General features: G+C 34.9%; 2 protein-coding genes across 2 annotated transcripts in view; both read left to right on the top strand.

The window, feature by feature from the left end:
- The window catches only part of LOC127841657 (uncharacterized), a 425,798-nt gene that overhangs the window by 355,651 nt on the left and 43,958 nt on the right, over positions 1 to 26,189 (top strand). The window lies entirely within an intron of this gene.
- On the top strand, positions 269 to 23,369 carry LOC127842199 (loricrin-like). The gene is made up of 8 exons (XM_052371554.1): positions 269 to 284; positions 6,478 to 6,585; positions 7,025 to 7,084; positions 7,226 to 7,435; positions 10,161 to 10,243; positions 10,533 to 10,653; positions 22,097 to 22,174; positions 22,354 to 23,369. The coding sequence occupies exons 1-8, from the start codon at positions 269 to 271 to the stop codon at positions 23,367 to 23,369; spliced, it is 1,692 nt and encodes a 563-aa protein (XP_052227514.1).

The raw sequence follows: 26,189 nt of genomic DNA, 5'->3' as shown, positions 1-26,189 counted from the left end.
TACGTAATTGCAAACATTGTTCGATAATGTTCTTTACTTTAGTACAGTAATCAGGTTCACTTAAAATTGAGTTATTTACTTTCCAAAATCAGTGGCCATGTTTGGATGGAGTTTTAAGTTTGATAGATATTGCCATATGATCGGTTGAGTCAATCATTGCAGGTCTTATATCACTTGAATGTACAAGAGGAATACTATTTCTGTCTAGAAGCCAGAATTCTATACGATTTTTTCTTCTTCACGTAAACTTGTTTATCGTAGGATTAAGATGTCGCCAAATGTCAGTAAGGTTATTTTTTCGTTAAAGATTTGTTAGTTTACTGTTTATTTTTTTACGTTAGTTTTCAAAGATGATACTCTATCACGTATGTCGTTAATTTCGTTAAAATCTCCAACGACTAAGATTATGCCTTGTGAATGGTCATTTAGTATTTGTGTTATTAATTCATAAAATAAAAAAATAAAAAGTCATTTGGTGCATAAATATTAAGAAGTGATAAAGTATTGTTTTGTGTTTCAATATTCATTAAAAAATATCTTCCATTTGTGCCTATGTACTTATCAATCACTGTGTATTGAAGGGAATAGGCAATGATAATTGACACACCTTTGCTATGATTATCTTCGTTTGAGTGGTACAGATTCCAATTGGAAAGGTCTTGTATTAAATGCGTTTTTATATCTTTTGTAGAGTGTGTCTCTTGTAAAAAAGCAAAATGTGCTCGTTGATGTAAAATATATTGTTTGCCTGTTCGCGTTTTAGTTTATCTCTTAATCCTTGTATATTGAATGAAATAATGTGTAAATATTCATTTAAAGGTGTCGTTTACAAAAGTATTAAAACATTGCAACATGTTGTTACACCAAACGATACAATGCACATGCGTAACTGATAGGAGTACAATATGGTCATGATGATGTGTGGATAACGTTGCGTGTATTGATCGTTTAGAATATCGAAATAAACTAGCAGCCAATCGTGTAACACCTAAAAATATAATATTGGCAAAATAACGTTAAAATAAAGATATGAATCTGTGTTGTATTTGTATACAATATTTATCAAATTCGCATTTAATTTATTTGTAGGGATGCAAGAGGTTACAAAAATCATTAACCGGTTAACCTTTTTCCGTAACCGGTTATTAACCGGCTAACCGAAACGCGTAAAGTAGTTAAAATGACATACCCCTCGAATGCTCTGTACGTAGAAACAAAAGTTATTTAACATTTAAACTCGCTTGCGTTGATAACATGCCAGTTTCGTAATAAAATGTATTATACAATTTATTTGAATACTTTTGTAAATGTATGCTATGTATTTTATTTATTTTTCCTGCGTAAATGCATAGGAGTTAAATATTAATGAACTACACACTGTTCATTTTCACCTGTTATTACCTTAGTTTTGGTTGGGCCGCTTATATTACGTTCGCGTCGTATCGCTCACAAAATTGGTGCGTTCCTTTGTTCATTCTGTTGTTAAAGTTTTGAAACTCAAATTGGCTTAATTTACACATGTTTTATCCCTTTCAATTCGACGCAAATTGGGAGATGTGTGTTCAACGAATCCGCATCTCTTCTTATTCGATAATTGCATATTTTGTTGTTTGCATTAATTTTTAGCATTTGTAGCCGAAGAAGTATGGTTTTCATTAAACAATTAAATGTGGGTAAAATAAGGACACGAATGCAAATTAAATTAATTTTGAACAAAATGTAAGTTGAATATTTAATATAATCTGTACATTTATTTAATAGCGAAGTAACCAAGTATTGTGATCTCAAATACTGATAGTTACGTATGTTTGTTAACGTACCATAGCACGCAAATTTTAAGCAATTACACAAATACTAAATTCAACGGTTTCATTTTTTAAATAGTTTTAATTGATTTTTAATTATTTAATTAGTTAATAACTTGCTGTCTTAAATAAAACTTGCATCGGAGGTAATGGTGGAATTGTTTGACGTAAATTATAATAATGATATTAATTTTTGATAAAGAAAAACGACGTTAACTCGTCATGATTTTAATTACGAATGGAATTCTTGATAAAAGTGTTACTTATAAACACTGTATTTTCGCGAGCAATCAGTGTTGTATAATATTGGTTAACAAAACATCAAAATAAGCCGTCTCAACTGTTTTTTTTTATATTGCGAGTTCAATAAACGTGTCAATTACGTCTTCGCTAATAGCTCCCACTCACCGCACTTCGCTAGTTAAATTTTAGCGAGTCCAAAAAACAATAGTGTCAGTTATTAAAACGTACTTCCTATTTGTTATCACAAAGGTATTATTTAATTGATTTATTACTTTGCTGACATGTTATTTATTATCGTCGATGGTGCGGCATGTTGTTCTAACTAATCGCCAGCGCAAGTTGGCAGTATGTCACGCGAAAAAGGTAAAATCGTACGAATTATTCCTTGAAAAAAAAACATAATCATTTTTTTGTCGAGGATAACCTTTTCCCGAAAATGTAACCGGTTAACTGGTCGTTTCGGTAGGTAAACCGGTTAACCTCGTGCATCCCTATTTATTTATGGCGATCTTGTCGTAGCGTTCATTTGCCTGCCCTTGTTTAGCGTCGAAGTAGTGGAAAAATGTATGCTTTCTGTGAATCGAATAATCGACTGTTTACTGCAACTGGTCGTGGATCTCGTGGCGCTAGCGGACCGAGATCGCAGAGTCGGTGTGTGTTTATTAATAGGGGTGTCCACGGGTTTCACATGTTCACAGTCTGTGTTTGGATGTGTGGTATAAGAACCTAAGCTCTTATGTTTAGCGCCACGACGTCACGCGCATAAACGCGTTTTACGTCATATTATAGACGTAATAACGGTCATTGATAAAAACATTATTTGTACAACATTTGTGGACAACATCACAATCGAATCGTCTACGTCTACGTCTACGCATTCGTATGTATGAGAAATAAATCGTTAGAAAGACGCATGTCTCGATGATTTGTTCCAAATGAACTGAATTACTTACAATTCTCGATTTTGGAACAAATCATCGAGACATGCGTCTTTCTAACGATTTATTTCTCATACCTACATGTCTGTTTGTAAAACATAAGGTTTCTGTAACGATATTGCAGTCGGATTGCTTATGGCCATGCAATTTACGCATATTGCAAACCGAGTCATTTTGGCATGTTTTGAAATTGTGCCCCTCTTCAAGACATTTAGAGCAATTGACAATTTACCGGTAATCGGCAAGACATTATTGATTAAATGCAATGAATTTGACGTAAAACCAAAAAAGTTTTGCCAGTTGTTTGACTCTTTTGTGGGTTCTATATTCAATTGTGCTTCAGAAGTATGGGGCTATACGAAGTCAGATGATATAGAACGCATACATTTGACATTTTACGAACGATTGCTGCAGGTAAAAATAAATACACGGAATGTGGCTGTGTATGGAGCATTCGGAAGATACCCATCGTATGTAAACAGATTTGTTAAAATTCGAAATATTGGTTTAAGATTCTCAACGATGAGAATATCACAATGCAAACTGTGTACAAACAAAACTTGAGCGATTGTAATAAAGATTATACAAACTGGGTATCAAATGTACAGAACATATTAATTAATTTTGGATTTAGTTATGTTTTTGAAAATCCAAACATTGTACAAGTTAATAGTTTTTTTAGCGAATTCAAATGTTGACTTAATGACAAGTTTTATAAAGAGTGGTACGGTAAAATGAATAATAGTACTGTTTTAATGATGTATAAAGTTATTTAGATATTTCCATTTTCAGATTTCACAACAATTCGTGCACTTTAATTTACTTCAACACATAATTTCGTGTTAAACGAAACCTTTGATAATGTGTTTTCGAAAGCTTGTAAATATTTTTTGAAAACCTTTCTTTAAAGCATTTAAAACTTAGATTTTTTTTCGGAGCGCACAAATACACAGCCTTCATTCTATACATGGATGGTTTCGTCAATACGTTATTGACACCTCTATACTAAGACGCATCACATTCCCCTGATTTGAGAAATTATGCTTCCGCCAAAGTAGTTCTGCGTAGGAATGAAAATGTTAATAATGAAAGAAAATCGTTTTTATTGTGTGTTTAAAACAGAATGTTGTTTAAAGAAATGCTATTTAATAATGTTTAAATGTGATTTTGAATCTCTATTAAGGCTGATAGCAGTTATCAGAAGCACGATGACCAGACCTACTTTCGCTTTCACTTTTTACTTTTAAAATAAGTGCTACCCACAATTCCTTTCGCGTTAGTACACAGGTCAGAAAGACCGGTGTGTACACAATGCACAGCATTGGCTTGTGCCGGTTACACTCCACTCTAACTGTGTAAGTGCAAGCTCTTTATCAACATGTTTGCGTGCAATTTGTTACTTTAGCATTAAACACCTGTATGAAGAAGACCGGGTTGATTGGTAGCAATTGGTGGATTCTGCTGCCACTGCGTCAGTTGTGATAGGTGTTCCCAGACTTGATCCATTTCTGAATATAAACATATTAGAATGTGCACATTTTTGAAAGACCATAGACACTTATAACTGTGCGTATTGTGGATTGCTGTTTGAAATATTCGTTATTGACGACCGGTAAACATACTATTTATGTTTTCACTTTAACTGTTTTAACTGATATTTTAATAAAAATATAATATGATGTCTACATGTTTTTGTAATTATACAATTGAGTTATTATGTACTTCGGGTCTATTCAATTAATCAAATATCGATTTCAAATGATTGAGCGTTAATAAAATAACCTTTTATAACACTAATCCTTATCGCAAAGTATTGATATGCGTTTTATCCCTTGTTTTATATAATGGGTTCTGACTCTAATTACAGCGTGTTGAATACACTAACCGCGGTCTCTAGTTGTTGCATCAGCCATTAGATAGATAGATAGATAGATAGATTTATTTCGGCATAGGAAGAATATACACAGTTCACAACATAACATAGAATAAAATAATAAGCAATTATTAAAAACTATATCATGTACAATAAACTATGACATGCTCACCAAACCAAGGATAACACAAAAAAGAGCAAGCCCTTATTTCCTTTGTGGTCCTTATTATTGGTGGCATGACAAAAAGAGGCAGACCTTAAACATAACTATGTTGACCTTAAACATAACTATGTTCATAGTAAAATAATTATTTAATGAAATAAAAAATATATATCACCGTTCAAAAGAGATCAAACTAATTATCACAGTAGTGCTCAGAAAATATGACAGGAGCTGGAAACTAAGATCAATTGATAATATTATCAATTACTGCAACACATAGATATTTTGACAGTTGTAATTTGATGATATGAGGTATCATGAATTATCTAAATTAAATATGTTGCTAAAATGTATGTTATGAAGTATGAACTAATAATTATTAAAAATAAAAACCTAAGATGAAGCAAAGACCTATTATATCTATAGGTCTTTGGATGAAGTTAATATCTGCTTATTAAAAGTGAAAAGATACACATATATAAAAAATTAAATATTATTCATTAAATGACTTTTAATGGCAACCTTAAAGCCTTCTAACCTGTTGACCTCTGTGAGTGACTCAGGTAAAGAGTTCCAGAGTTTAATGCTGTTAAAAGAAAAGGATTTGGAACCATGACATTTGACCTTGGGTAAACAATACCCACCCTTTTTACTAAGCCTAGTGCTGTAATTATGCATAGAATCTTGGGAAACAAAGTGTTCACTCAAGTAATCTGGAAAAAGGCCATTTCTTATTTTGAAGACATGACATAACATTATTTGATTTACTCTCATGTGAACTGGTAACCAGTTAATTGTACGATTTGAGCATTTAAACATATGCAACCAATTTTGACACTGAAAATATAACGATATGCTTTAACTATGTGATACACAAAAAAGTAAAATGCACAAATAAAACGAAACATACTTTAACCCTTTCCCACTCAGAGGCAAAGTGAGAATAGCTATGTGCAAACAGCATAAAACCAGAACAGCCTGCGAGTAATTGTTATACTGTTTGCTGATCATCATTATCTAAGGGTTGTAAATGAAGCCTTTAAAACTTGAATTTAGTAAGTAATGTCTTTAATTAAATTTAACTTTCTAACGGACTAAAAACGCGTCAAAATACCTATCTATGTAGTAAAGGGTTAAACATTTCTTAAAATACCAATTTACTAGGAAACAATAAAAATGTTATTTCATGTTATCGCCGCACGTAAGTGCGTGACCAATTAATCTAGGGCGATAGCATTTCTTAGGCACCTCTAGTATGACCTTTTATACATTCGCTATAATATATGATTAATGTGATTGGCTATAGAATTTAAATGGATTTTTTTCCGTTAAAAACATATGTCCAAATTTGCAATAAAAGTTAACAACAAAAATGTTTATGAAGGCCACTTAGCAATAAAATAACGCTCCCGATCATTCATGTTAACCAATGCTTGAACAAATCTCGTATTAAAGGCCGCGTTCCTCGTGGCATCTCTACCTGCATCAAGGAGTTGAACAGCATCTACCATGAACGCAACTTTGCTCTTCGCTTCTTCGCTGTATTCCTGGCGGCCTCGTACGGTAAGTCAAGATGTAGAATAATCTTTGTTGTTAAGTGTTTATTATTTTGAAAGATAAGACTGAACTAAACCGAAACAGTAGGCATACAAACAATAATAATATAATCTTAACGTATAAGTATAAAAACATTTAATGATAAAAGCAAAACAGACACTATTTAATTAACAAAACATTTTCTCGGTTTGCAAAAAATCGTAGAATGCTGGACATAAACTCAGAACACTGCATTTTCATTCATGTTTTCAATAAACTCACTGATATAATTCAATAAACGCTATCCGCAACGTCGGTGCACATTTCAATATTCACTGAACAAAGTGTTTATGTAATCATTAACTTAACACAAACTAATATTATAAAAATAAACGTGTTTCTTTTCACCGGTCACCGTAATGTATGTAATTTGTCTTAAAACCGCTTCTTTATATTGACATTCCAGTCGTCGGAACACCCGGCTTTGGCGGTGGTGGTTCCATCTACTTTGGCGGCGGTGGTGGTGGTAAGTTGCTCAATCTGAATGCAGTGTAAATTGCGTGATTTATTTAAAAAAGAGTGTTCATTTTCTAAGTATTATGCCGTTAGTTGTGTGCATTAAATATATCCAAATGCAGACATTATTTATGTGTTTGTTTGCCTGCAGGCTACGGAATGGGTATGGATTATGAAATGGATGGAATGGGTTCCGGAATGATGGGAATGATGGGTGGTTTTGGTTATGATGACGGGATGAGTTCAGGAATGGGCTACGGCATGAGTTACGGAATGACAGGCATGGATGGTGGAATGGGCTATGGCATGGGTAGCGGAATGGGCTTCGGCTTGGGCGGGGAAATCGGGGGCATGGGTTTCGGTGGGAAGAACAAATGCAAGTGTAGAAAGCGGTGCTATCCCTGGGAGAGGTACGCGGGCAAGTGCTGGTGGTGCCGTAGTCATTGGTGCAAGATGCGATGCTGCCCTAGATGGTAACAATGATCAGGTACGAGCTTGAAAAATATAACGGCAAAATTAATGATAATAGTGCATTCTTATTCATTACGAAGGGATGCGAGCATGCACATTGATGTTAAGCCTTTCTGACCAATACAATATTGCTTCATATTTTAGTGATCTAATGGTCTAGAACACGTATACAATTACAAAAGTTGCATGGTAGATATCCAGAATTGGCTATGTTTAAACAGATTCCTAACAGGCAGATTTTCAAGCAAGCAATACAAGAGCAAACTTATAATCCATACAGACCTTGTTTATGATTGAAAAATTGTGCATCAGTATATAATTGTTATTTAACATATGAATGGGGAAAAAAAAGTAATAAATACCAAACGTTGTTGCGTAACAATAGTGTATGCCTTGCAAAAACAAGCAGTAAAGTATATGTATAGTTTAAATATAAACATATTACACGTTTATGTTCAAAAGCAGTCAATCGTGAAGATTATATATTTCATAAGATATATCAGACGTGTGCAGGAATAATCTTATGCTAGGTTTTAAGTTCGGACGGAACATAGGAGGTCATCTATATATTCAAAATGTTATTTTATAACTTAATGACTGTTTGCACTTTGACTTTCTTAAATACATGCAAGCAATATAATTTCATTTTCCTCGTCCTCATTTCATTCCTAAATCTAACTATTCGTGTCTTTTAGAACAAGCACCCAGGACGGAACTGAATGGCAATGGAAATCAATTATGAATTGTATTTTTGCAGTACAAAAAGAACAAATAAATAAATATTCATATTACGTACGTGTTTTGTTATTTATGCTGAGTTTTCAATCCAATATACTCAAATAAAGAAAGAGGATATTTATTTTAGCTGCTTTATTGCTTATGTTATGAATAGGACCGACTTGGTTTAAAATACGAGGGCTGTTTCATAAATATGCGGACATTTTCGCAGGTTTCTTTAATCTGGGGAGACTTATCGAAGCACAAAACAAATCTTCAGATTCATTAACTTAAATCTGACTCACTTATGGACGAAATTAATGATTACACAGAAAATTTGCTTTTCTATGGAGCAAGGAGCACTCAGTCATGCTTTCCGACGTCAAAGTAACGTAATAATAACGTCCGTTGTCGAATTTGAGCGCTGATTATAACTTTCGTGTAATCAACACATACTAGCAAAATATGATCGTATTTTATTTAATCTCGATTTTATAGACATTGACAATACTATGCCTAGGGCAACTTGTGATTTAAATTCTAACCGCTTCGGGAATGCATTGATAGATTAATGTATGGCTACACATTTTCGAGTTGTTAACGGTATATTACATAACTAAAAGAATATTGGAAGAATAACGTGTTTTACACACATGGACAAGGTTTAGTTGACTTTCTAATAACACGGTCGGCAATTTTGAAAATACTTTGCACTTTGAAAAAAAAATTATTTTAATGAATTGTCAAATCATGCCCCATTGAATGTAATCTAAAAACTGGAACAACTAGCGAAACATATACGTGTGAACTAGAAACATTTGTTAATTTTATTCAAATGGAAGCTTTTATTTCTGAAGTATCGAGCGATATTGTAAATCTTGAGTCAAGTCAAATACGCGGTATATAAAATTACGATGAAACAGCGGACCCAGTTTCAATTTTTACTCAGTATCTTACGTCTAAAGGTAATCCGTATTGTGCACGCACTATTAACTCCGTATTGTGCACGCACTATTAACTCCGTTTCAAAAACATTCGATTCACGCGACAAAAATAAACAAAAATGGTATGATGCGGAGTGTGAACGAAAACGTAAAGAAAATAAGGATGCTTTATACAAATATAACACAATACAGGAATAGCGAGATAAAACGCCAGATAGTATATGAAAAAAAGACAGAATACAAATATTATTGTCGTAAATACAAGTAATTTTTTTAATCGTACATTATGACGCAAGGTGAACAGTATGAAATCAAAATCACCTAAAGAATTTCGGATCACGTTAAAAAAATGCGCAATCCCGAACGGAGAAATAATTGTTTTTAAAGAATTCGTTGAACACTATAAAACCTGGCGAAAAATGAAAGTTGTTAAAATAATGAGAACAGTGTCAATTTTGTTCGCAATTTTGACAGTAACCATAACTCTGACAGTTCTTACCCGGAGCTCGATAGACACTTTATTATTGCAAGAAATTGTCATGGCCATGAAACGGTTACGTAATAATAAGGCGTGTCCTTCTGACAATGTTATTTACAAATATTTTAAATATAGTGTCCATATAATAGGTAACGCACTGGAACTGTTATTAAATGATATTCTCAAGTCTGGGAAATCCCCACACAGCTGGGAAACGAGTCTTATTATTCCCCTATATAAAAAGGCGATCCGTCTATAGCCAATAATTATCGAGGTATAACCTTTGTCAGTTCTTTTGCAAAGATATTCACTAATATGCTAAACGAACGCTTACAAAATAGAGCTACAGCTTATGCAATTTTAACAAACGCACATTTCGGTTTCGAGCCGGGCTATAGTACAGTAGATGCAATATTTGTTCTTCAGTCATTGATTGAAAGTCATATAAACTATATAACTATATATCTATCGCATAGTACTGCCTCGCGCCTCTCGCGAGTATAATGGGAAGGCTATTAAAGTAAAAGAGTACAAGCTGAGAGAGATATCTTTCAGCAAAGTAAGAATGTGTACAATAATAAAGATAGCGTTGTAAGGTTATTAAGAGAATTAGAAGTCATATAGTATACAAGGGATAAAAATGGATAGAAACAATTCCTATGGGTTTAGTGGCTAAGTTGGGCTACTGCCTGCTTGAAGCTCACAAGATCAGGCAGAATTGCGACGGGGTGGAGTAACCTGTCCCTCAGGACTGTGGTGTGGGGGAAGAAAGAGTACTTAAAATAATCATAACCTGTGTGGACTTGACGGAGACTGAGGGTATGCATGTGTCTGTTTAACCTGATTAGGACTTCAAGATAGGAATGGAGGGATATGGCCACAAGATGGTGATAGACGCCTTAGACAAGGACGAGTTTGAATCTATACGTCTGTTCTCGAGAGTGCGCCAGTTGAGTGTATTTTGCAGATGTGTGACACTGGTGTAGTGGGAGTAGTCATTTTTAACCCATATGACTGCACGCCGCTGAATCATTTCTATGTTGTGATTGTTGACCTGAGTGTTTGATGACCATACAGGGGAAGCATATTCAAGTTGGGGACGTACTAGTGTTTCATATGATAGTGATATGACCTTTTCATGTTTTGTCTTGATGTTACGTTTGAGGAAACCTAATGTTTTGTTTGCATTTGTTGTGATCCTGGAGATATGTGTATTCCAACTTAAATCATGGCAAATGTCAACACCAAGGTATTTTGCGTCCTTTACCTGCAATAGGATTTGACCGTGGAGCTTGTATGGGTACTCAATGGGCTTACGATTCCGAGTGACATGGACAAGGGTTAAAATTAATGTCCCATAACTCTTCCCATTTCTCTGTTTACGGAGATCGGATTTTATTTTAACCTTTAGCAGTCCGCCTCGGATGACACTGTAAGATAGATGGCAGTGTCATCTGCAAAGAGGCGTACTTGGGATGTAAGAATGGAAGGGAGGTTATTTATATATAGGAGGGCCGAGAACAGATCCCTGTGGAACTCCAGAGGTAACCGGGACTTGGTCAGATTTAATACCATCTACTACAACTGATTGGGATCTGCCAATTAGGAAAGATTGGATCCAGGATATGGTCTTGACAGAAGCACCATGTTTCTTAAGTTTATATATTAATTTGAGGTTGTTGACTTTGTCGAAGGCTTTACTAAAATCCAGAAGGATTAAGTCGGTTTGTTTACCTGATGCAAGAGTTTTTTCTAAGTCATCGACTAACTACACAAGCTGAGTCTCACAGGACCGCCTTTCACGGAACCCGTGTTGCAGCTCGTAGAGTATGCCGTGTTTGGTGAAGTGTGTGGATAGGCTAGATGCGATAATGTGTTCTAGGAGTTTGCATAAAACACACGTAAATGATATGGGCCTATAATTTGCTGGGTCGCTAGTGTCACCTTTTTTAAATTGAGGGGAGTCGTTTGCCTTCGTCAAATCGGATTGGAGTTTACCAGAGTCTAAGGACTATCACATAAAATATCTGGAATATCAGTGACACTAGGTCAATGATCTCATGCCGGAGTTCCTTGGGGACAATGGGTCTGATCATATCTGGGCCGGCAGCCTTATCCACTTTAAGGTTTTGGAGCAATTTCATGACACTTTTGAGCTCTATTTCTATCTTTGGCATGGTGGAGTAGGTTGAATTCCCTAGGGTTTTTCTGCATAGCTGGGAAAGAGACAGAGGGGAGACTCCTGAAAAGACAGATTGGAATTACCGGTTCAGGATATTAGCTTCACCAAGGCTTTCTGAGATAAGGTTGGAGTGAGTGTCTGCATGTTGTATATCTAGGATGTGTTCAATGTTAAGTTCATATGCTCTTTTTAATTTTGGATTGAATGAGATGTTTGATGGTTTTGAATTTCCTAGTGTAGGGGTTTTGACACATGAGCTTTTTTACCTTTTTGAATAAGGAGTCCCTTTTTCTGATTAGTCTTTTTATGTCTTGGGTAACCCAGGGAAGAAGTCTTTGGAGCCTACTTTTCTGATGTGGACAAATGTTGAGATACCTTCCTGGATAAGGGCCTTAAATTGGTTCCAGCGTTCATCCACTGATGAGGTCTCTGCATTTTGGAGGATATTGACTTTGGAAGTATTGATGGAGGATTTGAAGTCATCCCAGTTGGCTTTCTTAAATAATGGGATTTCCTTCGGGGCTTGCCTATTTATTTGGGGTTTTAATCTGGTCTGGGCGATTACTAAGTCATGGTCGGGGATACCTGCTTGGACATTTATATGGCTGACGAATGTGTGGTTGGAAGTTAGGAAGAGGTCCAGAATGTTATCATAAGAGGTGTGCATGATGACCATTTGTGTGAGGCTGTGATCATTGAAGACTTCAATTAGTTTGTCATAAGACTGGGGAAAGCTACAGTTAGGTTTGACTATCGGGATGTGATCACAATCCCATGATAGTTTGGGGGTGTTAAAGTCACCAAAGATCCATTTGGTTCCTTTAAGTGACCTTGTGAGTTCAAGTGACCTGCCAAACTCAATAATACTCTGGAGATCATTTTCGTTTGGTCTGTAATAGGCTGCAACATACAGGGATTTGGACATATTCATATTTATTTTGACCCATAAAAATTCACAGGATGTGGTGAGTTGTTGCTGTACTAAAGAATCAAATAATTTTTGACTAGAATAAATACGCCACCTCCTTTAACCTTTTTCCTGTCATTACGGTAGGGGGTGTAGCCTAGGGAGGATGGGAAGATTTCACTTGTGAGGTGGTCATTATTTAACCATCGAGTAGGACGTGGAACTCCTGTTTTTTTGTTAACAACAGATTGACAGTTTAAATACAAGACGTTAAGGTTGACACGGGGGTGGGATTTTAGATTTTACCTTGCTTTTTATTTTAACATGAGTTTGATTTCCATGGGGTAGGGACCAGAAGCTTTTTCGTTGACTGGTGGGGGAGCTAGAGGTGCTGGCTATGTTTATGGAGTCGCAGTGGGTGATTGTATGTGTTTTCTCTAACACCTTGGCATGCAATATGGTGCCAAATTTGACATTCGTCACACTCTAAGGCTTGATCAGAGTCGACTGAAGGGCGACTAAAATACCTGTAGACATAATTATTAACTAACGTGCTTATAACAGGAAGTTTACTTCCAGGAGTTGGCGAAAAAATAGGGCGGTGTCAGGGTTCGTATCACCTAGTCAAAATAGGCGTGTGAAAAATTGTAAATTGCACCTTTTCAAGAGTATTTCTCTGCTTCGTGAGTGGGTATAATCTCACATATACAAATGTTTACCAATAATTACCAATACAATATAAAATAATAGCTGGAAACAATAGTTTGCAATAAAAAAAATCAGTCAGAGGAAGACGTGTTAGTTGTGACCAACGCATGCGCACCAAACAATCAACAAAAAACATTTTGCTGTTTTGTCGATTATTTAACGACATATGCCTTAACGGATCGTATGCATCGCTGGTTTAAGCTCATTAAGTCTGGTATCGATGGTAAACTCTTGTCCGTGTTTCGATCTTTGAAAAATCAGATTAAATTGGGTGTTAAACATATCAGTAGTCTTTCAGATTCTTTTTAAATCCAACATCGGTTTATTACAAGGTGAGATATGTTCGCCGATAATGTTTTCATCATTCTTAAATAATATTGAGTTGCACTTACAAGCTGATATAAATGCGGACATTGCTTTTGATCAATTATCAATCTATCTTCTCTTATGCGCCGACGACGCAGTATTTATCTCTGCATCCGCTGATGGATTACAATTGTCCCTGAACAATTGAGTATTGCACAAAGTAGAATATACATGTTGACAAGATAAAAACTGTCATCTTTCATAAGACAGACTAAAAAAAGGTATATACTTGTGGTTATAACATCAATTCTCTTGAAATCTGGAAGAATTTTAATTATTTAGAAATAGTTATGTCAAGCAGTGGCGCGTTTATACAAGCCACAAATATTTTGTCTGCCAAAGCGCTTAGGGCGATGAACACATTATTTACCATTACGAAATCTTTTAATGTTCCTGTTAAAATCATGTTTAATCTGTTTGATGCATATGTTTCCTCGATTCTTATTTATGGAAGCGAGGTGTGCGGATTTACAAAAGCTGAAAATATTGAGCGAGTCCAACGCAAATTCTGCAAATGACTTTAAAATGTGAAAGCTTCTACAAATTCAAAAGCTTTGTATGCCGACTTTGGTAGATACCCGATGTATATCTGTCGACATTTACGAGTAGTTAAATATTTCTTAAAATTGTTCAACGAAAAATCGCCCAACTGCATTTTAACCATTATTATTCGTAGACAACGTAAAGAATCTTGTGATTAACCTCACTCCAAGTCATGGGCATCAAACGTTTGAAAACTTTTGCAAGAGTCGGGTTTTAATTTACGTGTGGATATATCCAGAATCTGTTAATGTTAACAGCTTTATTGTAATGTTTCGTAAAAGATTACATGATTTCAAAAAGGCGAAATTATGTTAATGACACTCCATCACTATTTCTTTACAAGAAATTGAGAACCATCTTTGAAAGATCCATTTACTTGGGGAAAATGAAAATTCTTAAGTTAGAAACATAATAGCAAAATTAAGATTATCTTCTCGAGTTCTATTTATAGAAACAAGTAGGCACCAAAACATTCCAAGACATAAGAGAATTTGTTAACTATGTACATTTAATGAAATTGAAGATGAGTAACATTTTGTTTTGATATGCCCTTTGTGTGATAATTTAAGAAATACACGTATACCTTATGTTTATAGAAGAAGACCAAGTATTTTTAAGTTTTTGAATGAAACCAGAAAATCTAAACTGATTTTTGTTGCTCAGTTCTGAATTAAAGCATTTAAACTTAGAGCCGAAAATATATAGATATTTTTCCAAGAATTGGACGTTTGTATATATTAACTTACCGCATATGTTTGTTTCAATCAATTACAGATTTTAGCATCCATTTAACTTTGTTAAAAAATAATAAAGAGCCTTCTCTTACATATAATATCTTCACAAAAATAATATATTAGTAAAAATGCATAAACAAAATTGTTGTTATTTGGACGCATGTGTATGTATTATTGGTATATTGTTATTTTGACGATGAGCTGCATATGCTTAAGTCGAAAATAATTTGTTCTGCTCTATATTAAATACTATATGTTTCAGGCAGACACTCATTTCAGTCCAAAAAAGAATATATCGTAAGTGATGAAAGCCTGTTAATTAACCCATTTATGCCTAGCGTCTAGAAAAAAGGCCTTGGCAAACAGCGTAGACCCAGACTCATCAGGGTATGCGCTGTTTGCTTAAAGGCATTTCTGTTAGAAATATTATAAATATAAAAATAAATGTACTAGACATCCCTAATTTTGGAATTAAAGTGATCCAATTAAAAAGGATTGGAGTGTCCACTAGGCATAAATGGGTTAAACACCCACTTTTCATTTTGTATTAAACACCGGGTCGCCCGGACATTGTACTTGGTAGTTGTGAACACGTATTTCAAATTTTTGTGAGATTTCGACTTTTTAAGTGTGTAGTTTGATTAAAATAAATTACAACGTCTTGATTACTTAATAAAGTCCGTTGACGTCAAGAAATTCTTCGTAGTCATGACGATCAAACGTTGCTTATTTGGTCGTAGCTGACCACAATTGAATGTTACAAGAAAATCCTATGAGGTTGGACGCTAACGTCAAACGGTTTTGCAACAAATTTATGTAGTCTTTTACTTAAAAAAAACTCTGAAATAATTTAAACTGTAAGAAAATATATAGTTGTAACATTTTTGCAACATATATCACATACATGTTTCTTGATCAATTTCTTGTACACATGAATGCATACGAAGTGTATGACATGCTACAAGTTGAACAAAGAATACCGCACAGTTCTCAAACAGCCGTCGTTATTGATAATAATCACTTCAATTTACAACAGCTTTTATATTGTGCATTATAGTGTGTATTATATCATTGTGTACACGCAAAATGAACTTAACTTTTAAACATGCTGTATATTGGGTGGTAAGTAAGTTATATAGTTCGCGAATTCCTATTTACATATAATAAATAAGAAAACATGTCGCATGATGTTTTTATAACTATATTTCAAATAATTTTGCTCTGCTCATCGTGACATAAAACGATAATATATAACTTCAAATTCGAAATCGCAACACAGTTAATGTATGCCAATTTTTAAGGAGTCAAATGTAAAACAATAAAATACATGTATAAGGGGATTAAATATAACGTATAATTGATTGCTTGCGTAGTGTTATTTATCTATCACAAAAGTAGTAAAACTCAATTAGACTGTAACACTTTTGATTACATTCTCTTGATTAATAGCTAGTTTTATTTCGATAGCTTAAAGATATTTTGGATGCCCGATAGGACAATAATAACATGATAAAAACATTATGGAACAAAATGCACAACAAAACGAACATGTTATAAAGGAATGAGTTAGATAACTGATAAGTGTTTTTCCCAGGAGGGCAAAGGAGCATGGCGCATTACTTTCCAAATATGGCATTTTAATGCGCAGTTTATGCAAAAAAGGGCAACGTTCTGTGGATACCTGGTTTTGAGAGAAACATTTAATCGCATCAGAGGCAGTGGTGGGAAAACATAGATATAAAAACAAGCACATTCAATGGTAATTGAAGTATTTAACTAACTTTAATTAATATTAATATATTAACCTTGCTTTGTCTTCCATTAACCCATATATGCCTGAATTTTTATTTTTATTTCAATTTTTTTGAAACAATGGATTAAAAACGAATAGAAATGAAGAAATTCAAGCTTATTACAGAAAATTAACACATTGTATATACAGACTATACATTTTTACTGTTGTCCTGAAAACAGGACAGTAGGAGCAAATTATGTGTGCATTAACACAAACATATAGTTTCATTTATAGAATGCAAACAACTGAATAACTTTCACAGTTTTTTTAACTGTTGTACTTAGCTTAATTTGTCCTCTTGACCTTGATTTAGTCAAATCGGTCTCTTGTCATTTATCTGTGATTGCTTCGTTCCGAAGATCCGTATCATTGCTCCAACACATTCGTCTTCTGGGCACTGTATCCGTATCATTGCCCCAACACATTCGTCTTCTGGGCACTGTATCCGTATCATTGCTCCAACACATTCGTCTTCTGGGCACTGTATCCGTATCATTGCTCCAACACATTCGTCTTCTGGGCACTGTGCTATATCCTGATATCAGTGATGCCTAATTGTGATTGAAAAAAATAAACGTGCATCGTGAACAAAATGGCTGTGAACGAACAGAAACGATGTCTTTATACATTATATTATACATTATATTATACTTCACGCAATATACAGAAGGTATTTTGATAGTGGTGAAACGAAAATAGCAAAATCAGCATTCTTAAAAAGAAGAAACTTAAAGGAAGTCTAAAGAACTGCACAATCAAATATTGCAATAACTGATTTGAATATTGATATTTTTGAAAAGCATATGTTAGTATAAACTGTGGTCTTTAGTTGCTATTGTTCAACATGTCCTATACGACAATTGGTAGTATATGTATCTTCCAAGACTAATTTGTTGTATCTGGCCTTTGACAAATGACCCGGCAAAATCAAAATAGCATGAGGCGAAATTCACAAATCTCTTAAGTTTTCCAGACCATCGCCATTAATTATAAACTGAGTTCCTTAGCACCATTTCAATTTGAAATGTTCTGTCCTGAGAGATATAGCCTACGCGATACAGTTGTTCGAACCCTGAGTAAATTTTAACCCTGGGATAAATGTCGGATGAATTTAACCAAGGGTTAATTTTTTGGTTAAGTGTTGTTGCATCATGTTGGTTTAATTTATCCAGCGTTTTGTCTGGATAAATTTAACCCTGGTCTAAAGGTTGGTTAAAATTTATCAATGTAAACAAACAAAATAGCCGAATTGTATTTGTATCGTAATCCACGTAAGAATCGCCAAAATTCTTTGAATGTTGTGTTATATGATGATGAAATGCGGAATCGATATCGGTTCAAATGAAAATGTTAAAAGAATTTGTAATTTAAATGGCGGAAATATCGAAACTTTCATGCATTCCATGCTTATATACAATGCTTGCTACAACGTTTACAAATGGCAGGTTCGAAATAATTCGTTTTCTTTACACTCATGATCGCGTTAAAGGTTAATTATACACGTTTTGATTCGCAATTTATTTACAGAATCACGAAAAATTTCAAATACAATACATAAAATACATACTTGTTTCAATGATCTATAAACATTTAATGGATTGAATATAACTGATTTAAAATTTACGATTTTATATTATTAAATCTTTTTCCCAGAATATGCTGTCCTTTTTATAGCTTGACGACATGTCGGCCATTTTGCTTTTACAATGGATTATGGGATATGTGTAAAAGTTAACCAGTGGATAAATTTACCCAACATGGATAGTTATCCAGCCTGGTTAGTTACCCAGCTTGGATAACTTTAACCCGCGGTTAGCGCTAACCAAGGGGTTAAACTAACCTAGTGTACGAACAACTGGGTCATATATATTATTTGTGGACATTACATATGTCAAGGTCAAAATATTACCTGATGTATGTACAGTTGTGTCATTAATTATGTATTCAGTGAACGAAAAAGATCGTATGATCATTTGATCGGCTTGTTTTACCAATTTTAAATTATGGGTCAGAAATCTGGGCCTTAACTGAGTCTATGGCAATTGAAATAGTTCACTTAAATTTTTGCAAAAAACTACCAGGCGTTAATATTCAAACACAGAATAATTTAAGATATGGGGAACTTGGAGGAACATCCTTTATAACTAAAGGAGCCATTCATGTAATACGGTATTGGTTGAAAATTAGTCTGTTTGAAGATCATAAGTATGTAAAGTGTATTTATAGCCAAATGGATTAAATAAATAAACCAAATACATATTCTTGGACAAAATCTGTTTGTAATCTGGTTCTGACGTAAGGCTTTCAATATGCATGGCTAAACCAAGCTGTAGGTGATGAAAAGTGTTTTTTATCCTTGGTAAAGTCTAGATTAAAATATACAGAACTTAATGATTCGTCAAGAGCAAGTAGTTACAAGCAGTTTTGTAATTTTGAATTGAAACCTTGCTTAAAAAATAGTATAAATAAGTTTAGATCTGATCTTTGTAGATTTAGGGTTTCATCCAATATATTAGAAATCAAATCAGGCAGATAGCATAAACCTGAAGCTATACCTTTCCAAGGTAGAAAACGTCAACATTGCAATGTTCTTGAGGATAAACATCATTTTTATTAGAATGTTCCTTATATGATGATATAAGAAATTGTATATGAATTAAAAATTACTGGATAAGACCAAACATGATACAATGTTTTGAATTAATGCAATCGGATAATACAAGTACCAACAGAAACTAAGCTATGTATGGACATAAAGTATTTTTTCAAAGAAACCTGTTTAAATATTATTATGATTAATTGCATATAATTCATTATTCAGACTAACTTCTCGCTCTCTTGTAGATTCGTCTTTGTTGTTTTTGATGATTTCGTTATAGCATTACTTGTTAAATAAATTCTAAATGTTGTAATCCAAAAACAAATTCATTTACCTTTTCAAATATTGATACTCTATTAACCAATTTATGAAATTCAATACTGATCACATGGCATGCCTTTATATATATGATACTATGTTTTGATCATGTATACTCATGGACTGTACGTCTATTGTATATATTGAATAACCCATATCATATGTACAGTTGGATTACAACTAGTTAGTTGCTAGAATGAAACCGTTCGCAAGTTATTTCTGTATATCCTTGTGATGTGAAGTTGATACTAGTATAATATATTTGTTTAGAGCACATGTTATATTACCGATGTTGGTCAGTAGCCATGAAGCATATCATCAGTATTAAACATAGTTGCATTATTTAAATGAAATCTTTATTTATGTCACGTATCAGTCAAAAGTGACGAAGTAAGGATAAACCGCCCTTTAATCACTGAAAATTATTCGAATATAATAATTAATATACATAACACTTAAAAATAGAAAACTTCATTCTGCCGTATTCTTATCCACATTTGGTTTTATATTGTCAAATAAAACACTCATATAAATAAGGACCACGTGTACACTAATGATACAATGAAGCGATAAGAGAGAAATTACCCACATTACAAATAGATTACATATTTATAGAAATATATTAGTAATATGTATAAAGTATTCCCTAACCGTAGGGATATACGTAAGATGTTACGATAATGAAAATCAAGCTCGAAAGAAGTGTACTTTTGGGCGTTTATATGAGGTCACGGACTCTCGTTTTCTTTTCATTTCAGGCAGTTCATTACTAAGCCCGATGGTACAAAACCGTCTGTCATTGAAGTCTTCTTATTCTTACATGGGACTGCGTAACACCCAACTGATGTTTTACATGATCGAAGTGTGCGTTTTTATACGTTGTCACACGAATGTCAAAATTTATTGCTTAAACGGGTGACCAGTCAATCTCAAATAATGCATGCATGTCGAGCATTTTTCGGCTTAGTCATACAATAGCGATCATATTCTTAAAACGTTGTAGTAAAACATTTAAGACTTCGTGATACAACACATAATAATTGTGCAGCAAAACTCCACTCATCTATACAGCTTTAAGATGCTAAATAATTTTAAATTATCAAAATGTTTTTGCTATTATTAAGTGTAAACACTTGCAATTAAAATGATCAAAATAATACCGGAGTGTCAGTTGAACAAGTATTGTCGGCGTCGTGTGGCATTATCATACTTCATAAAACGATCGGTGTGTCACTATTCAAACGCTATTTTAAACAGATTGACATGTTTTAGATGGCTTGTTTTGCAAGATTTGCAAAAGATGCATAGACCATAACTCAGTGAAATAGGAATGACATAAAGCATGGATTCGGTAGACCAAATTATTTATTCCACATAAAATATCGCTCGAGATAGTGATGGTGAAAGATGCACGTAACAAAATTGCTAAAACGGTAAATTTTTTAACATAATGTGAAACAATCCGTCACCAGATTAACTTGTCCATCACTTATGTGCTAGACATTATCATAAACCTTTAGACTTTGAGCGTGGTCATGATTGCAATAAACTAATTCTCCCCGATCATTCATGTTAGTCAACGGTGCAACCAATTTGTATAAAAGGCTGCGTCCGTATTGGAATCTCTACTTGCATCAAGGAGGTGAACAACATCTACCATGCACGCAACTTTGCTTTGCGCTTTCTTCGCCATTGTATTGGCAGCCTCGTACGGTGAGTAAACATTTCAATCTTTTCTTGGTAAGGTGAATTCAGTTTTTGTAAGATAAGTTTACTTAACTGAACTAGTAGGTGTGCTTATTCTTACAGTAGAATCGTGTAAAAACCAGTATAAGTAACACTTATATAATAGTTAAACAACAGCAACACTTATATAATAGTTGAACAAAAGAGACGTTATTTCATTAAATAACATTTAACCATTTTCAAATTGGATAATGCCGGATATTTAAAAAAATCAAATGAACTCGGTAATTACATTCAAGTTCTCACTTAACTCAGAAAGAGTCAAGTTACACTTACTAATACATCATGAGAGCAAATTTAAATATTCTCTGAAACCAGGGCTTGCGTTATCTTAAACTTCACAGACACACACACACACACACACACGCACAAACACGCGCGGCACACATACACACAGACATGTTGTAGAATACATTTAAATATTGAAAAATATTATTTTCACGTCTTGTCTAACAAATGGACGCCAATATTTATGTAATTATATTAATCAAGCTTCTTTACGTTGTCAATCTAGTCGTCGGAACACCCGGCTCCTACTATGGCGGTAGTGGCGCCAGCTACTATGGCGGTGGTGGCGGAGATATGGGCGGTGGTAAGTTGCTCAATATGAATGTATTGTTAATGGCCTAATGGAATTTAAATTTAAAAAAAATCGTTATTTTTATCTAACTCATTATTTTCATTTGCTTCTTTAAATAATAATATTTTGTTAGTTGTTTGCATTAATTCACAACACATATATGTATTATTTGTGTTCGTTTTATTTATCAGTCATCGGTATGGATATGAGCTCTGCTAATGGTGGCGGGATGATGAGCGCAATGGATGGCGCCATGATGGGTGGCGAGATGATGAGCGCAATGAATGGCGCCATGATGGGTGGCGGGATGATGAGCGCAATGAATGGCGCCATGATGGGTGGCGGGATGATGAGCACAATGAATGGCGCCAAGAAGGGTGGCGGGATGATGAGCGCAATGGATGGCGCCATGATGGGTGGCGAGATGATGAGCGCAATGAATGGCGCCATGATGGGTGGCGGGATGATGAGCGCAATGAATGGCGCCACGATGGGTGGCGGGATGATGAGCCCAATGAATGGCGCGAAGAAGGGTCACGGGATAATGAGCCCAATTTATGGCGCCAAGAAGGGTGGCGGGATGATGAGCACAACTAATGGCGCCATGATGGGTGGTGGGATGATGAGCCCAATGAATGGCGCCATGATGGGTGGCGGGATGATGAGCGCAATGAATGGCGCCACGATGGGTGGCGGGATGATGAGCCCAATGAATGGCGCGAAGAAGGGTCACGGGATAATGAGCCCAATTTATGGCGCCAAGAAGGGTGGCGGGATGATGAGCACAACTAATGGCGCCATGATGGGTGGTGGGATGATGAGCCCAATGAATGGCGCCATGATGGGTGGCGGGATGATGAGCGCAATGAATGGCGCCACGATGGGTGGCGGGATGATGAACCCAATGAATGGCGCGAAGAAGGGTCACGGGAAAATGAGCCCAATTTATGGCGCCAAGAAGGGTGGCGGGATGATGAGCCCAATGAATGGCGCCATGATGGGTGGCGGGATGATGAGCGCAATGGATGGCGCCATGATGGCTGGCGCTGAAGTGATGGGCGGTGCTGGAATGATGGTCGATGCTGATGAAGCGGACGTCGGGGGCCGATGCAAGTGTAGGAAGTTTTGCTTCAAATGGGAAAATTACGCTGGCAGGTGCAAGTGGTGCAAAAACTGGAGGTGCAGGGTTCGATGCTGCCGAAAATGATAGAGAAACAACGAACAGGTACGATGTTGGTAATAATATCACGGCTAAACTAATGATACTAGTGCATTCTTACTTGTAAATAAGGGATGCGAGCCTGCACATTAAAGCGAGGCCCTCTAACAAAGACGAATTCACTTAATGTTTCGGTCTTATGTCTAAACAGTCTAGCACAAATATATTTCTAAAATGTGTGCATATTAGACAGCTATACTTGGCTATGATAAAATTTTCTAAAAAGGCAGATTTGCAATAAAGCCATATGTATTTCTCATAAACTTTAAGCTTCTTATTTTAATATTTGCAGTTAATAATTGTTATTCATCATGAATTTCGGTGGAAAAAATGTATGACATTTATACCAAATGTTTAGGTTGCTTAACTTATCATTGTGTCCTCCAGAATCTAAAAGTGGAGAAATGTTTATTAGTAAACATAACACACTGTCCGAAGGCCATTATGCGGCTAGGGCAAAAAATAGACGTCCGGCATATCTCTGCCGTATGCTATCATTTTATTACTTATCATCCTATTTTGTTTCTTCACTAAAATGTATTACGTACTTTTAATTTGGGTTCAATTTATTACGTAGAGTATCTCGTGTGACGTAATTTCTGTGACACAGCATACCGGTTTAAGCAATACTCTTTGTTTTTAGGAACAACAAGGTACATGGTGGTTCATTTAACAGTAAAATACTTAGAGCATCGAACGTTAAAACGTTAAAAGGAATCAATCATGAAAATCAGATAAATCAAACGTAACTATATAGGCTTATTGTTTTGTTGGTTTAAAGTTTAATGTTTTTTTATTCATCCAAATATAAAAATATTTAAGTATTGTTTGTTTTTTTCAGACCAGGCGTCCCTGACGGCAATGGAAATCAATGAGTACTTTAGTTCTAGATCTACAAACACGATTAAATATAAATAGTTCATTTTGTGTTTGCTATTTGTTCTAAAATGTCACTTTAACATACTAAAAATTTAAGTTATGTCACTTCAATATACTAAAAATTAAACTAAGCTGCTTTATTGATTATTATATGCATAGGACAGCCGTTGTAAACAGTAAGAGGCTAGTTCCTAAACTCGCTGACATTTTCCGAGAAAATGAGGCAAATCATCGTTATATCCCACAGTTGTATTATTCCATTCAGCAGAAACTGTATTAACCAATTTATGCCTAGCGGACTCTCCCATTCTTCTAAATTGGATCAATTTATTTCCAAAATTAGGGATGTCTAGTATATTTATTTCTATATTTAGAATATTTTTTACAGAAATTCCTTTAAGCAAACAGCGTAGACCCTGATGAGACGCCGCATAATGCGGCGTCTCATCTGGGTCTACGCTCTTTGCAAAGTCCTTTTTCAGGACGCTAGGCATAAATGGGTTAATTAAAGTTATGTCACAGAACCATCATACGTAGAACAGACATGCCAGCAGTACATAATCGCTGAAATTTATTTTAACATAATAATTAAGAAACATAACACTTGAAAATAGAACACTTAGTTCTGAAATACACCCATCCGCATTCGGTTTTAAATTGTCATTAAACACTTGAGCCATGCTCTGTGAAAAGGGGGGTTTAATGCATATGCGTAAAGTGTCGTCCGAGAACACTGCACAGGCTAATCAAGGACAACACTGTCCGCCTCAATCAAGGACAACACTGTCCGCCTCAATCAAGGACAACACTGTCCGCCTCAATCAAGGACAACACTGTCCGCCTCAATCAAGGACAACACTGTCCGCCTAAATCAAGGACAACACTGTCCGGCTCAACTGGATTGTTGATAATCAGAGACTTTCTTTAAACAGAACATATCATAAAAGTGGAAAGTGTCGTCCCTGATTATCCTTCGGATTGCAGAGGCTAATCTTGGACGACACTTCTCGCACATGCATTAAACCCCCTTTCCACAGAGCATGGCTCGCTTATTGGTTGAAATGCATATTAAAGAAGAACCTCATATGTATGGTTAATAATGTAAATGCCATTATATCTGAATTATTTTTTTCTCGCTACAATCCTTAAATTGTTTTATAAATCCACAGTGTATTCAACATATGTACATATAAACTTGAAACTTGTTTGTTTGCTTGAACGCTATCTGCTTATACATATGAAATACACAATTAATGGCGTTGTTCAATAGCTGATAAGTAAAAAAATATTAAGAGGTTGTAACCATAAACAATATTTATATTGGAACACGTATACATTAATGTGACAATTATGAAGTAAATACAAGAAATACCCAGAGATGCGCTATTTAAAAGAATAAAATAGTAATGCGAAGTTAATAATCCCGGAACCTTTGGACTTTCTAATGATTGTCAAACAGGTAAAAGAAATCTCTAAAGAAATGTATTTTCAAATGTTTTTCATCGAGGTAAGGTCTTCCATTAACAGGCAGTTTATGTTAAAGCATATGTCCGACAGTACCAGAGGGTCTGTCACTGAAAGTCCTCATCTTGTTTCATAAAATTGCATAACCGAACAGAACAGAACAAATCTTTATTAAGTTTCACAGGTGACATTATACAATCAGCTACTCAGCTGTTACAAGCGAGAAAAGTATAACATTATTTGATAGGTAATAATTACAGCTTACATGTAGATCGATTCGGCAGTAAAACATAGAGAACGGTAAACAACCATCATGACACGATATTATTGATTGACTACCCTGTAATGTATTAGTAAAAAATTAATTTCAAGTTATTACATGACATACATATATTAAACAATAACATTCATTATTGTACAACTATATATTCATTTAAACCAAGCGTACATAACCAGTGGGAAACA

The sequence above is a fragment of the Dreissena polymorpha genome, chromosome 8 (genome assembly GCF_020536995.1).
Source record: "Dreissena polymorpha isolate Duluth1 chromosome 8, UMN_Dpol_1.0, whole genome shotgun sequence".
Taxonomy (NCBI): Eukaryota; Metazoa; Mollusca; class Bivalvia; order Myida; family Dreissenidae; genus Dreissena; species Dreissena polymorpha.
The sequence above is the reverse complement of the archived record's forward strand: the minus strand, read 5'-3'. Positions and strand labels throughout refer to the sequence as shown.

Bases quoted from the DNA above. Each gene is read 5' to 3' on its own strand.
- LOC127842199 (XM_052371554.1), top strand. The intron at 7,436-10,160 runs GTGGGAAGAACA...TCTATCGCATAG, and splicing joins AATCGGGGGCATGGGTTTCG to TACTGCCTCGCGCCTCTCGC. The intron at 10,244-10,532 runs GTAAGAATGTGT...TAACCTGATTAG, and splicing joins GAGAGATATCTTTCAGCAAA to GACTTCAAGATAGGAATGGA.